Below are 15,025 nucleotides of genomic sequence, written 5' to 3' on the forward strand. Positions count from 1 at the left end.
AAAGAAAACAAACTGCATAAGATTACAAGGGTTACTACATCCATATCTTTGAATTTAGACCACAAAGCTAGATTTGAATTGAAAGTGATGTAATGCAATTGAGATATGAGGACATCAACTATGAAGGTGTCTTTATGTAGTAGTAGTAAACCGTTGGGTGAAACAGTGAAAGTGGATGATGGCGCGTGGCGAGAGCTGACGGATTCGTGTAACCCCCAGGCCAAACACGTTTCTACTTCTACTTAACCCATTCCCTTTATTTATTTTTGTTTCTGTTCACCACGTCGCATTTTTTAATCTGTAATCATCACCATTAATATGGTCGACCAAACTAGTAATTTCCTTGAGCACCATACTTTTGTGTGAGGATAATGAGACTCCCAAGAAGAAGACTCGATAATCCCCAAGTTACACGTTCTCTCGACTTATTGACAAATCTATCCCTGCGCTTATTTACCATTCACATATACTGCCACTTCTTATTCTGACGTGGCGTAATAGTATTGGATAAAACGGTATTATCTACCCCTAAGTCGATTATAGTATATATATAAAGCAACAAAGCAGTTGCAAATTTCAAGATAGTCGTCACTTTAGTCGCAGCACCACCACCAATTTCGAATTTAGCATTTCTGAATTCCGACTCTGAGAATCGGCGGTTACCGGGAAATATGTCGGAGACTGATAGAGAGCGTCCGTTATTAGCATCGGAGGAGAGAGCTTATGAAGAAACCGAGAAAGTTCTCATAGTCGGAATCGACGAAGAAGAAGACGCTGATTACGACGATGACCCCGGAAACTCTCCTAAATTCTCATGGAAGAAGCTTTGGCTATTCACTGGACCTGGTTTTCTGATGAGTATCGCTTTCCTCGATCCAGGTAATCTCGAGAGCGATCTTCAAGCTGGAGCCATCGCTGGTTACTCTTTGATTTGGCTATTGATGTGGGCTACGGCGATTGGGCTTCTGATTCAACTTCTATCTGCCCGTCTCGGTGTGGCGACGGGTAGACATCTGGCGGAGTTGTGTCGAGAAGAGTATCCGACTTGGGCAAGGATGGTGCTTTGGATTATGGCGGAGATTGCTTTGATCGGAGCTGATATTCAGGAAGTTATTGGTAGTGCTATAGCTATCAAGATCTTGTCTAATGGATTGGTTCCTCTTTGGGCTGGTGTTGTTATCACTGCTCTTGATTGGTAAGTGTTTTTTTTTTTCTCAATTTGGTTATTGATTTAGGAAAAACCCTAATTTTTGGAATTTAGGGTTCTTTATTATTGTTTGTTTGGTATCTTTAGTTTTGATCCTAACATTGTGTGTGATGGGTTAATTGCAGTTTCATCTTTCTATTTTTGGAGAATTATGGAATAAGGAAACTAGAAGCTGTGTTTGCTATTTTGATTGCAACAATGGCTCTTGCATTTGCTTGGATGTTTGGTCAGACGAAACCCAGTGGAACTGAGCTCCTTGTTGGTGAGACTCTAAATATTCCTTTCTTTTGTCTAGTGTGTGGAGATGGGAGTACAAAAATGGTAACTGTTCATGTTTTTTAACAGGAGCATTGGTCCCTAAGCTTAGCTCCAGGACTATCAAACAAGCTGTTGGTATTGTGGGATGTATTATCATGCCTCACAATGTGTTCTTGCATTCAGCACTTGTGCAATCCAGAGAAGTCGATCCGAAAAAGAGATTCCGGGTCAAAGAAGCTCTCAAGTACTACTCCATTGAATCCACTGGTGCTCTTGCGGTTTCTTTCATTATCAACGTCTTTGTGACCACGGTGTTTGCCAAGTCGTTTTACGGGACAGAGATAGCGGACACCATCGGTCTTGCAAATGCTGGACAGTACTTACAGGACAAATACGGGGGTGGGTTTTTCCCGATACTGTATATATGGGCGATTGGAGTCTTAGCTGCTGGTCAGAGTAGTACCATCACAGGTACGTACGCCGGACAGTTTATAATGGGAGGGTTCTTGAATCTCAAGATGAAGAAATGGGTTAGAGCCTTGATCACAAGAAGCTGTGCAATCATACCAACAATGATCGTGGCGCTTGTCTTTGATTCATCGGATTCTATGCTTGATGAGCTCAACGAATGGCTAAACGTTCTTCAATCGGTTCAGATCCCTTTCGCTGTGATCCCACTCCTTTGCTTGGTCTCCAATGAGCAAATCATGGGCAGTTTCAAAATTCAACCTTTAGTCCAAACAATCTCATGGATAGTAGCTGCTCTTGTGATAGCCATTAATGGGTATCTAATGGTGGATTTCTTCTCAGGAGCTGCAACGAATTTGATTTTGCTTGTGCCAGTGATCATATTCGCAATTGCTTATGTTGTGTTTGTACTTTACCTTATCTCACGAGGACTCACGTACACTCCTTGGCAACTAGTGGCTTCTTCACATAAAGAACCACAGAGGGATGATGAGTGAGTAAAGGAAAAGCAAAGAGACCTTTTCATTGAAGAATAAGAATAAGAGAGATTGCTCTTTTTAGTGAAACAAACAATAGAAAGTTGAGTTTCAGTATGGTAACAAAACAATGTCCTGATGTATTTGTATTATAGTGTTTTATGGTTTTTAGAGTATAGCTTTGGAAGAATCCGAATCGTATCGTTTGTGTAAAACTTCCGGCGTTTCTTAGAATTTTGGCAGAAATAAAACGTAAACATGAAGTTCCTTCTTCAGATGTGCGTTATTTCATTTTCTTTTAGATAGATTTTTTTTTTTTGGGTTTAAGTATATAAGTTAAAAAAAAAATCTTAATATTTATACATTTAGATATCTTGATGTTTTTCAAAGTAATAACGTGAACTCTGGTTTTGAATTTCTTAGAGAAAAAAAAAATGGTCAAAAATGGGGAAGAAATGGTCAAAGATTAATGGAAACGCGCTCGCATTTAATTTGATGTTTAAAGGTCACAAACAATGTTTAGTCGTTTAGGGGAAATTCATGCACAATTTCTTTGATGCCACGATAAGCTTTGATTGCAAATTTAAGTTAAAAAAAATTCTGGAAGCTAGTTTTATCATTTGATAATGAAAATTTCCTGGCAAACGAGAGTCGAGTCGAGTCGAGGTATTTAAATACATCACGTAAGTTTCGTTAACTGCCCCAAATTAAATTAAAAACACAGGAGCAGCTTCTCCTAATCCAAAATCCAAAAAAACAAACATCAAAAAGTCAAAAATTAAAATATTTAAATACATAACCTACCTAACAAGGTTTGACGCAAAACCCGCCACGAGTCTAACGCATTTATTAAGAGAAAGTATGCACCAAAAATATCGTTATTAATTGACTAAGTAGACCGATAAAACTTTATTTAAGAGATTAATGGAGCTCATAATAAATAGCAACAAAAATCTTTGACGATGAATGATTTGGTCTTACCGCGCTTCCACGGTTCTAATCTTCGTCGTCCTCTCTGATAAAGAGACAGAGAGAGAGAGAGAGCTGAAACTGCCATTTCCGCAAGGTAATTCATCATTCTTCTGTAGTCTTAAGCTTTGTTCCCGTTCCATATATCTCTGTTTTTAGAAAGTTGTTTCTGCAGATTCCAAGTTGTGTAGAGTTCGCTTAATTTCCTCAGCAATGAATCTTTTTCGTTTTCTTTGTTCGATTCAGAGTTTTTTTTATTGGGGTTTTATTATGTTGACTCGAGGGTTGACTAAGCATCAGATTCTGTCCTCAGCTTTATGATATTGGTTACAATTATATTCGTTGAATTTTCAGCTTAGCTTTGAATGTCCTAAACTTGTTCTTACTTGGTGTTCTTGCAGTTCTTGTTTCAGGGGTTTTGTATATTTGCCTCAACTTTTCATTGATTCACGAATTTATTTCATTACATGATGGTAAGTTTCTAAATGTCTATGCCCTCAAATAAACGAGGTTTGATTTTGTTTTTCTTACTAATTTATAAACTCATGTTGTTGTTTTGGTAAGTGAAGGTACATATGGAGGTGTCTTGGTTAAGAGTTCTTCTAGATAACATCTCCTCCTATCTAAGTTTATCATCTATGGACGATTTATCTTCAAACCCTGCTCATAAGTACTACACCAGAGGAGAAGATATAGGAAAGCTTATCAAGCCTGTTCTTGAGAACCTCATTGACTCTGACGCGGCTCCTAGCGAGTTGCTTAACAATGGTTTTGAAGAATTAGCTCAATACGTTGATGAACTTAGAGAACAGTTTCAGAGTTGGCAACCTCTTTCAACTAGAATCTTTTATGTAAGTATGCAAAAAACAGAATTTACATCTTCATTTATAGCTGTTTCTGAGCTAACTCTTGTCTGTTTTCAGGTTCTTCGAATTGAATCATTAGCATCAAAGTTACGAGAATCCAGTTTGGAAGTCTTTCAGCTCCTCAAACACTGCGAACAACATTTGCCTGCTGACTTGATCTCACCTTCTTTTGAGGTAAACTCAATGATCTGTCTCTGTGTATAGTTTTCTTTAGGATCTTATTATTGATCAGGCTCCTTGTTGCATATTGCAGGAGTGCATTGAATTGGTGAAGTTAGTGGCAAGAGACGAAATATCGTATACTATTGATCAAGCTCTAAAAGATCAAAAGAAAGGTGTTGGACCTACTTCAGAGGTTCTGGTGAAAATTGCCGAGAGTACTGGTTTAAGATCCAACCAGGAGATTCTTGTTGAAGGTGTGGTACTTACAAACATGAAGGAGGATGCTGAGCTTACCGATAATGACACCGAAGCCGAGTATCTAGACGGATTGATCTCTCTAACAACACAAATGCATGAGTACCTTAGCGACATAAAGCAGGCTCAGTTACGTTGTCCAGTACGCGTACCTTCTGATTTCCGCTGCTCTCTATCTCTTGAGCTTATGACTGATCCAGTCATTGTAGCATCTGGTCAAACATTCGAACGGGTTTTTATCCAGAAATGGATCGATATGGGACTCATGGTTTGTCCAAAGACAAGGCAGGCTTTATCTCATACCACTTTGACACCTAATTTCATTGTCAGAGCTTTTCTTGCAAGTTGGTGTGAAACTAACAATGTCTATCCTCCTGATCCATTGGAGTTGATTCACTCAAGTGAGCCATTCCCTCTTCTTGTTGAATCAGTGAGAGCTTCATCATCAGAGAATGGCCATTCAGAATCTTTAGATGCAGAGGAACTGCGTCAGGTCTTTAGTAGGTCTGCTTCGGCGCCAGGCATTGTCTCTGAAGTGGTTTGCAAAACCAAAAGAAACAACAATGCTGCTGCAGATAGATCACTGACACGGAGTAATACCCCTTGGAAATTTCCAGAAGAGAGGCATTGGCGTCACCCCGGGATCATCCCAGCGACCGTAAGAGAAACAGGAAGCAGTTCAAGTATCGAAACCGAGGTGAAGAAACTCATTGATGATCTCAAGAGTTCTTCATTGGATACACAGAGAGAGGCCACAGCTAGAATCAGGATACTAGCAAGAAACAGTACAGACAATCGCATTGTCATTGCGCGGTGCGAAGCAATCCCTTCGTTAGTCAGTCTTCTTTACTCAACGGATGAGAGAATCCAAGCAGACGCAGTGACTTGCTTACTAAACTTATCCATCAACGACAACAACAAGTCCCTCATCGCGGAAAGTGGAGCCATCGTACCGCTTATTCACGTTCTCAAAACAGGATACTTAGAAGAAGCTAAAGCAAACTCAGCAGCAACTCTATTCAGCTTGTCGGTGATCGAAGAGTACAAGACAGAGATAGGAGAAGCAGGAGCTATAGAGCCACTTGTTGACCTCTTAGGAAGTGGAAGTCTCAGTGGGAAGAAAGATGCAGCCACGGCTTTATTCAACCTCTCAATACACCATGAGAACAAAACGAAAGTAATCGAAGCTGGAGCAGTGAGATACTTAGTTGAACTGATGGATCCTGCTTTTGGGATGGTGGAGAAAGCTGTGGTGGTGCTAGCGAATCTTGCAACGGTTAGAGAAGGAAAGATTGCGATAGGCGAAGAAGGAGGAATACCGGTATTGGTGGAAGTTGTGGAGTTAGGTTCAGCAAGAGGCAAAGAGAATGCAACTGCAGCACTATTGCAGCTTTGTACGCATAGCCCGAAATTCTGCAACAATGTCATAAGAGAAGGAGTGATTCCACCTCTTGTGGCACTTACTAAATCAGGAACAGCTAGAGGCAAAGAGAAGGTTCTTTTTTTGTTTCCTCTTCTTTGTTTGGTAAATGTCTCATGACTCTTATAGTAATATAACTGTTGTATGATTTTGTTTCAGGCACAGAATCTTCTGAAGTACTTTAAAGCACACAGACAAAGCAATCAGAGGAGAGGCTGATCTTGCTTTACCTTAAAGGTTGTTCTAAGTTCTAACTTATACATGATACACATCTGCATATATGATACTTATATAAATATGAAACTGTTACCTCTAAAAGATTGTGTATTTTTTTAGTATTTCATCAATAGTTGGTTTATTTGTAAAGGATATTATTCTCTGTGCTATTTTCTTCTTCTTTTCTCATTGAAGCAAATATTTCAAAATTGAATTGTTGTATTCGACATTGAACCGATGGACGGTCCCGCCCATTTGATGGTGATAACAAGTTTTATTTTTCAACAATAAAAACATGTTATTAGATTTAAAATGTGGTTGTTTTGCGACAATAGGTCATCAAATGTACGTACCCTTATGTTATTAAACGTTCAATAAACTATGAATTGTCTGTGTGACGTATAACATAATGTTTTAATATAAGATTACGTAAACATATATTGTTATGCTGAAAAATTCTTAATATTATTATTGGGTGATTGCTTTAGCCCTATGCTCGCTCATGAGTGAGTAAATGGCCTTTGAGTTTGAGTTGCGGATTTGATATTCAAACTATAATATATAAAATGAGAAAAAAAAAACATTATATTATACGAAATGATGGTGAGAAATTGACGTCCTAGATAAAAACATCATTGCTTTAATCATGCCAAGCACCACTCCTTATAAGAAGAATCTATCATGGATATAACCAAAACAAAATAGTATAAAGTAAGCACAACTATATGATATATCACTTTCACATCATTCTCGTTATTTTATTATGATGTTTCGCTTTCATGCCACTATTTATACGTATGCATCTCTCATGTCTAGATGAATATGAAAAAAAACAAAAATTCGAAATCTAAACATTACATTTTATAATCAAGCTCAAATTAAAGATTAGCAAGTACATTAGCTCCAAACTAGTTCTAGGTTTATAGAATGTAATGAAAACGAAAAAAAAAACTAAAAAGTATATAATTGACAATTACCACTAACATACAAAAAGAAATTTACGTACGAAAATGATTAAAACACACAAAAATGATTAATACATTTAAAATTTATTTCTTGAGAAAAAATAAAAATCAGACCAAGGTTCGTCTTCCATGATCGACGACAAAACCAACCTGTGATAACCACTCAAACGTTCTCTTCCTCGCCATCGCCGATTTCTCTTCTTTCTTCGCCGTCTTCTTCTCCATCATCCTCTGTTTCTCCTCCGTCTCACCGGAGGACACTTTAATCTTCACAGGTGCCATCTTCGTCTCCGTCGACACCGAACATTTACAATCCGAGAACATAAAGCTTCTCCTCCTATTCCTCGATCTCGATTCACCTGATCCTATTTTCTTCGAATTCGAACTCGTGCTTGTACTACTGCAGCTACTATTCCGACTCACTGACAATTTCGCGTTTCCGGCGGTGGTTCGGAGTTCTATCTCCGGTGTACGGACGAGTCCTAGCCTGAGAAAATCCCAAATCGAGGATGATTTAGGGTTTCTGATTGAATTCACACGAGCCGTCATGCTCGATGATCTTCGAATCTGTGGTTGTGGACTTGGTTGACTATAATCGATGAAATTGTTTTTGATTTTCCGGTCCGATCTAATAATTCCGGTTCGTCTGAATTCAACCGACTCGGATCTTGTAATCAACCGGGTCGGCTCGTTAAGTCCGGCGTCTAAACTGACGGAGTGACGTAACGGCAGAATTCGGCCTTTGAAGAATAATTCATCAGCTGTACTCATCTCCGGAGCTGGTTCACATGAATCCGACCCGGCTCGAAACGATGACCCGATTCCAAATTCAAATCCGGAATCGAATTCTTCATCTTCTTCTTTGACAATCGATCGTAATTCGCCCTTCTCGTTCGGCAAATCACACAGAGACAAAGCTTCTTCTTCTTCTTCTTCTTCTACGTCATCGTCGTCTTCTTGATAGCGATGAGAGATCAAAAGGGTTTTGTCATCGTCTTCCGTACAAGTCATCGCCATTTTCGAAGCTTCCCAACGAAGAGACAGAGAGGTACAAAATTTTAAATTAAACACATTAACGAAAGAGAGGAAGACGAATTTGAATATTTAAAGAAGACAAGAAGAGAAGTTTCTTTTGGAAAAGTCAAATACGACTATAACCTTTTATTATTATTGTTATTTCTCACATAACCTATAGTCCTTGATACATATAATTGCATGTATTTATACATCTTTATATACTTGGAGCGAGACATAAGCAATCGTAATAAAAGAAAAAGTTATTTTTCTTTTTTATTTATGTTGTAGAAATTTTAACCAAAAATAGAAAATCATGAGAAGTATGAGTCCTAGTTTACTAGACACGGTTTTTTTTCTCCTTACCTTTTCTCTATCAGTATCGTGACCATTGTATACAGTAAAGTGACAGCATGGTCAAAATTTGTTATTTATTTGTGTTTTGTTCTCTTGCCTAATTTTGAATCCTGAAAATAATGCTTAGACTGATTTTTTTTTTAAATGGTCAACTTGCATATGCACAAGACTAGTCTGTTTCAAAACTGTCCATATGTCATTTAAATTTTAAAACCTTAATTTTAGCCACAATTTATTATAACAAAGCGTATTAAAATGCTTATATTGCTATGGGTTTTTTAAGGAAGAAAAAGAACACACATGATAAAGCTGAAAGGCTGTAAGATATGGCAGCCTTTTGCTTTTATTTATTTCTACCTTACTTTTTCCGATAAATTGAAAACATAAATATTACCAAACTGAAAAACCAAGAAAATAATAATAAGAATAAGAATAGCTTAGAAGGTTGGGTCTGTGGAGGAGTGGGCCTAGGCCACTATTTCTGGCACGCGATGGGTACACTTTACCCAGCACCATCACCATCATCTTCAACATGCATACATTTTATCATGATTCTTAGTAAATTTTTATCATTGCTTTTGGTGTTTTGTTGTTAATTACGAGCGTTTTAATTTTGTTTTTACATATGCGTGGGAGGATAGATCAAGTATCATTTCCATGTTTTAGTAACAGAGAAGAGACAGAAAGTTATGCAGAAAAGATCCTTCTAATTGAAATGTAGCTAGAAATTAGGAGTTTGATCTATTTTTTTTGTCAAACGCGTATTAATGGTCTACAATTGTTTCCCTTAAGTTGTAGAAACATTAGACTTTGACTACATATATAATTACAAACTATAAATAAAATGAAAATGACTCTTTGCATTTATATAAATGATAAGTTATATATTGATGTATCAAATTCCAGAAGGATAAAAGTTTCATGAGAAAAGAACTTTACACCGCGAGTCAAGACAATATTGTCACATACAAAATAAAAGGTAGAATGGATTTGAAATCATATGATACGTCTAGATCGAAATTGTATAATTATAAAAGATTTTGACTTAAAAAGCAAAAATAGAGAGGGTGGTACCAAAAATAGTTGAAACTTGCGGTGCAAATCAAAACAAGAAAATGTTTTTGTCAACTTTTTATTTATTAAGATGATGGCCACTATTGTTCATTGCTTGTGACTCATGCGTCGCTTATGCCATTGTTTTGTTTTGTATGATTAAAGGGCCGCAAGAAACGACGTATCATATTGTCGTTTATACTTTTTCTTTATACACATCTTCTAATCTCATAATCGCATTATTTTTTCACTTATTGGTGGTACTTAATAAGTGATACTTTTCAATCACTTCCTGTTAATCTGCATTGGGACGTTATCACGTAAATGATACCTTTAACACACTTTTTGTTTTGTTAATTTTGGTTTGGCGTCTAATTTTGTATAATAAATTCAAAATATCGAACTGCACATATTACACATACTAAATGTTAACGAATGCACACACATGTGTATATAACTACATAATGCGTATTTAATTTTCGCATGTGGATATCGTTAATCGTGCGCCTAATATTTGGCTTCGAAGTCTAAAGATGTTTAGAATCATGCAACGTGAAAAAACATTGGCCATGGAAGGCATGATACAAATTAGACTTGTGGAGTGTGTGTAATCACTATCATCTCTGACAATCGTTAACTTAGACATTAAATAAATCCACCATTTAGTTTAAGAAAAATACATTTATTGAAGTCTGAAAACATATATTATACAATTCGATTTTCTTGAAGTGGTGAGAAATTTACAGGAAAAATAGTTCCACAAGTGCTTGGGAAAATATTGGAAACTGATAATAAGGCCAAATGAGCCCATTATATTATACGGTCCTTGTAAAGCCCATAAATTGACCGAAATCTATCATGCTTTTCTATTAGTTTTTTTTTTGTGTGACAGAAAAGAGTTTTCTCACCAGCAAATCTAATCATTGATAATCTCTGGATGCCTATGGTAAAGTTTCATAATTCAGAAACTCTACTTTGGTTATTTACGGTATATACACTTTTATAGCTTAGTTGATAGAAACATCTTAATACTATCTCAAGTATATGGTGTGGTAATTAATCGTTGACTTTTTGTATTAACTTTTTATTTTTTCAAACATTTTCTCTTCATTAACTATTTCAAGTCACATGATAAAACACCTAGAGAGACCCAGCTACTGTTGTAGCCGGAGAATATATTTCTTTTTAAAATTAAAAACAGCAAGACATCCCAAAAACAAACTAGGCAAGTCTTAACAGACTGCATGTCGTTTTTGCTAAACAGAGGTTTCTTCGTATCTAAAAACGGCATTACAATAAATCTGTAAACACCTTTTCTTTTCCATAAAACCCCTTTCATTTCTCATAATTTACGACTATGTCCAGCTAATCGCCACGGGACTTCCCACCACGTGTTTCCCATCCGACCATTCAATACTCCCAAAGCTGTTAGATCCAGACGGCTTCGACGAGTCTACAGTAAACGTCACCGTATACGATTTTTTCTCGTTAGCTTCCTTGAAATTCAAAACCGCCGGTTCAACCGAAATCTTGACTCCTGTCGTCTCCGAAGTTACTTTAACCGAGTAAGTCCCAGCTCCTCCCACGCTCGTCACCGTGCGCGTGTACTTATACGCACCGACTCCATCAACGTTAACGGCGAACGACGGGTAGTTCAAATCAGCGACCGAGTACGATTTACTCGGATCGCAAGTGTAATTACGTCTCGAGACACTTCGAATTTGCGGCGATGTGTAATTCAATGCGCAGAGGAAGCCTAAGTAATCCTCCGTCGTTAGATCGTAGATGAGTCCTGGATTAGTGGCAGTTGTTGGTGACACGTGTCCTGCACCGTGATCGAACGGCGTCGAAGGCTTCCCTGTCGCGATGTCGAGTAACGGTTTACCGTCTTTGTAGGTTTTGTAAGCGGTGGTCATAAGCGCCGATCTAATCGCCGCCGGGCTCCATTCAGGATGCACCGACTTGAGAAGCGCCGCTAAACCACTAACGTGAGGGCAAGACATCGACGTCCCAGAGATGATATTGAACTCCACGCGGCGAGAATCGGAAGCGAGTCCGGTTGGTCCAGCAGCACCGGTCCACGCGGCGAGGATGTTTACTCCAGGAGCGATCAGATCCGGTTTAAGAATATTCGGTGTAATCGAATTCGGTCCACGTGAGCTAAACGCTGCGACAACCGGAGATGGTTTAACACCGACGACTGTTCCTAAGATTGAAATCGAAGCGGTGGGATTAGGATCAGTAGTCACGTAATGCCGGATTATATCACCGGCTTTTTCACCAACGGTGGTCGCCGGTAACAAATGAGCATCCGCAACAAGCTCTTCACCATTCGCCGCAGTGTTAGCCAGAATCATTCCAACTCCACCTGCTGCTTTAACCACATCACCTTTCTGAACTCTAGCATTAATTCCTCTATCACACATCACAATCTTCCCCTTTACTTTCTCCGGGATCAAAGTTCCGGTCATACAGAGATTACCATTAGTAGCATTACTAGCATTCCCAGCGTAAATAAACGGCAACAATTTATCCGGTAAAGCTTCTCCTTTAAACAAAGAAACTCCGGTGAAATTCTTGCCGTTACCGAGAATCGCAAGCGCCGGAAAATCACGATCTAAAGTACCAGCACCAACAGTTGTGATCCATGGAGCTACGTTTGATAAACTAGAACTACTCGGACCAGCATTACCAGCTGAGCAAGATACTAAAATCCCTCTTTCCATGGCGGCGAATGCTCCGATCGCAACACCGTCTCTATAATAATCCGACATTCCACCGCCGAGTGACATCGACAGGACATTGACGTTATCGGCGATGGCTTTATCGATTGCAGCTAAAATATCTGAGCTGAAACAACCACCGAGCCAACAGACTTTGTAAACAGCGACACGAGCGCGTGGAGCCATACCACGAGCTGTTCCTGAAGCGTAGCCTAATAAGCTAGCTCCTTCAACGACGGATCCAGCGGCGGTCGATGAGGTGTGAGTTCCGTGACCGTCGTCGTCTCTAGGAGATCTTGATTCTTTAGATTCATCGATTGGTCCCATCGTTGATTCGTAACCACGAGCGAAGAATCTTGCTCCGATTAGTTTACGGTTACAGAGAGAAGCGGTGAAATTGGTTCCGGCCTCGCATCCGCCTTTCCAGGAGGAAGGAATAGGACCGAATCCTTCGTCGGAGTAGCTTTTACTCTCGGGCCAAACTCCGGTATCGAGAACTCCGACGACGACGTCGCTGTAAGAGCCGGCTTCAGGGAACAGATCTGCGGTGTGTTCGTCGAGACCGAGGAAGAGAGGAGTACGAGTGGTGTGTAGCTCGTAACGGTGCTCCGGTAAAACGGAGATAACACCAGGTTGAGTCATGAGCGAGTCGGCTTCTTCTTGAGTTAGCCGTGTTGAGAATCCATGAATCGCGTTCTCGTAAGTGTAGAGCAATTCGGCTGAGTCGGAGATAGATCTGAGAGATGAATCGTACCAGTTAGAGTGGAGGTCGAAAGACGACGGCATCTGAGATTTAGCCATGTGAACGATGTAAGTTCCTTGGTCGGAGGAGGAAGAGGACACGTGGCAGAATCCTAGACAAAGGAGGAGGAAGAAAGCAGTGGAGGAGAGAAACGAAGAAGACATGATTGAGATGGTGTGTTGTGTCTCTCTCTGGATCCAAGGAGAAGACGAGAGAGTGTTTAAATACAGTAGAAGAGAGAAGAAGAAGAAGATGAGGATGCGTACGAAGGAATCATTAGAGAGACTCTGTTGTGTCCACTCTTCTTCTTTTTGACAGTGATGACTATTCTTTTGTTTTTTTCCTTCTCTTTTTATTAATTAGTCGTTAATTTAGTACTTAGACTTGTGTTCTGTTCACATGAGTGTACTCTACACAGTATACGGTAGAATTTTCGTATATTGTTGTCTCGAGATTCTGCTTACTATATCGTCTCGAGATACTTATTTTCATCGGTGTTTTTCTATCTAATTGTTACTGTGATTGGTATAAGAATATAAAGATGGTACAGTGATAGAATCATCATGCCATGTGATTCAGAAGAAAACCATCATGGTGTTGGTTTGCCGTTCGAAAACCATTATGATTAATTGAATATAGCCTTTTTTAATTGTGTATTAGCTAGTAGAAGACTAGTAGTATTTGTTTGTTTGTCCTCTCTCTCGTCCAAGTTTACATATTACGTTGGTTTCCATACACTTTGTTCTATACGTTACGAAATAATCGACCTTGTAACAAGGAGTTGGAAATGACTAATTAAGTGGCCCATGACTCACGAATGCATTACGTAAATGCGTACTTTGTAGGTATGATTTAATAACCAAGTATTATGAATTTCGATATGAATCAGTCTAATAAAAACTGTCCACTCTAAAGTCAAAACAAAATATAGTTTACTTTTGGTTTAATGTTTAAGCTAATACCAACAGAAGTGGTTACAACCTAATTTAGCCAATCTAAAGTGAACTGTTCAAAACAAAAATAGTTATTAAAGGCTCTCCAAAACTGTTCTACACGTTAATTAATATAGGGATGGTTAGTTCAATGCGTAGGTTTTATTAGGGTCCAAATAAAATGTTATATTGAGCTAATACGTAATATGATTTCGCCTTTTCGGTTTAGTTTAAGCAAAAAATAGCTTGGTCTTGCTTGGCTCGGGGTTAACTGTTCCCATTGAAAATCATCATATCAATAGGAAAAACCATGGAAATAGCGAACCACTAAAAATATAAAAATTATGATTCACGCGTGTAACAAATTTTCATGATATTAACTTATCTGAGTACTACATCTCCTCTACACTAATTTATTTTGGTATTAATGACTATAAAGAAGATAGCAATGTAACCGATGATACAAGTGCGAACACGCATAAGACTTGATTTGGATCTAAGCACAGCTTTTGGGATTATGGCCCACGTGTCATAACGTGCCATTTCCCAGATCTCTAATATCGTTTTTATTACTTATGAAATCGAACCTCATCTCTTTCTCTGCAAAAGACAAAGCTAAAGCAAACTTGACACTCCTCCAAACCATCCTCATCCGTCCGATTTCCAAAGATTAATGACATTTTATACTTCAAAACAACATAGCCATTAGAAGGCTTGATGTTTAAGTACAAACTAATCATGAAAATCTTTGTAACCTTTTTTTTTTAATCGACATTAATTTTGATTTAACTGGAAACTATATTGCAAAAATATGACAACATCTACGTTTTCAGAGTAAACATATGAAATTAGCAAGTTTTCTATTTTTCTCCATTTAATGAACTTGAGATGTATTATTCATTGATTCAATTATGACAGTTAGGACAGCTGAGTCGCAACAAG

At 38.4% G+C, this 15,025-nt stretch overlaps 4 protein-coding genes across 5 annotated transcripts; 2 read left to right on the top strand and 2 right to left on the bottom strand.

The window, feature by feature from the left end:
* The first annotated feature begins 115 nt into the window (after positions 1–115).
* NRAMP4 (natural resistance associated macrophage protein 4) lies at positions 116–2,747 on the top strand. Its single transcript, NM_126133.4, has 3 exons — positions 116–1,195; positions 1,333–1,469; positions 1,553–2,747. Exons 1-3 carry the CDS (start codon positions 672–674, stop codon positions 2,428–2,430), a joined length of 1,539 nt encoding a protein of 512 aa, NP_201534.1. The 5' UTR covers positions 116–671; the 3' UTR covers positions 2,431–2,747.
* Positions 2,748–3,244: 497 nt separating this feature from the next.
* AT5G67340 (ARM repeat superfamily protein) lies at positions 3,245–6,697 on the top strand. Of its 2 annotated transcripts, NM_126134.5 has the most exons (6): positions 3,245–3,475; positions 3,780–3,851; positions 3,948–4,229; positions 4,302–4,418; positions 4,498–6,156; positions 6,241–6,697. In NM_126134.5, the coding sequence occupies exons 2-6, from the start codon at positions 3,846–3,848 to the stop codon at positions 6,298–6,300; spliced, it is 2,124 nt and encodes a 707-aa protein (NP_201535.3). In that variant the 5' UTR covers positions 3,245–3,475; positions 3,780–3,845; the 3' UTR covers positions 6,301–6,697. The 2 variants fall into 2 exon arrangements, with proteins under 2 accessions (NP_201535.3, NP_001332230.1); NM_001345821.1 differs by lacking the exon at positions 3,245–3,475 and having other exon boundaries at positions 3,696–3,851; positions 6,241–6,550.
* A 442-nt stretch (positions 6,698–7,139) lies between these two features.
* On the bottom strand, positions 7,140–8,569 carry AT5G67350 (uncharacterized protein). The gene has a single exon (NM_126135.3). The coding sequence runs from the start codon at positions 8,277–8,279 to the stop codon at positions 7,371–7,373; it is 909 nt and encodes a 302-aa protein (NP_201536.1). The 5' UTR covers positions 8,280–8,569; the 3' UTR covers positions 7,140–7,370.
* Positions 8,570–10,740: 2,171 nt separating this feature from the next.
* On the bottom strand, positions 10,741–13,700 carry ARA12 (Subtilase family protein). Its single transcript, NM_126136.3, has one exon. It carries the CDS (start codon positions 13,313–13,315, stop codon positions 11,042–11,044), a length of 2,274 nt encoding a protein of 757 aa, NP_569048.1. The 5' UTR covers positions 13,316–13,700; the 3' UTR covers positions 10,741–11,041.
* Between the last annotated feature and the right edge of the window lie 1,325 nt (positions 13,701–15,025).

The sequence above is a fragment of the Arabidopsis thaliana genome, chromosome 5, assembly GCF_000001735.4.
Source record: "Arabidopsis thaliana chromosome 5, partial sequence".
Lineage (NCBI taxonomy): Eukaryota > Viridiplantae > Streptophyta > Magnoliopsida > Brassicales > Brassicaceae > Arabidopsis > Arabidopsis thaliana.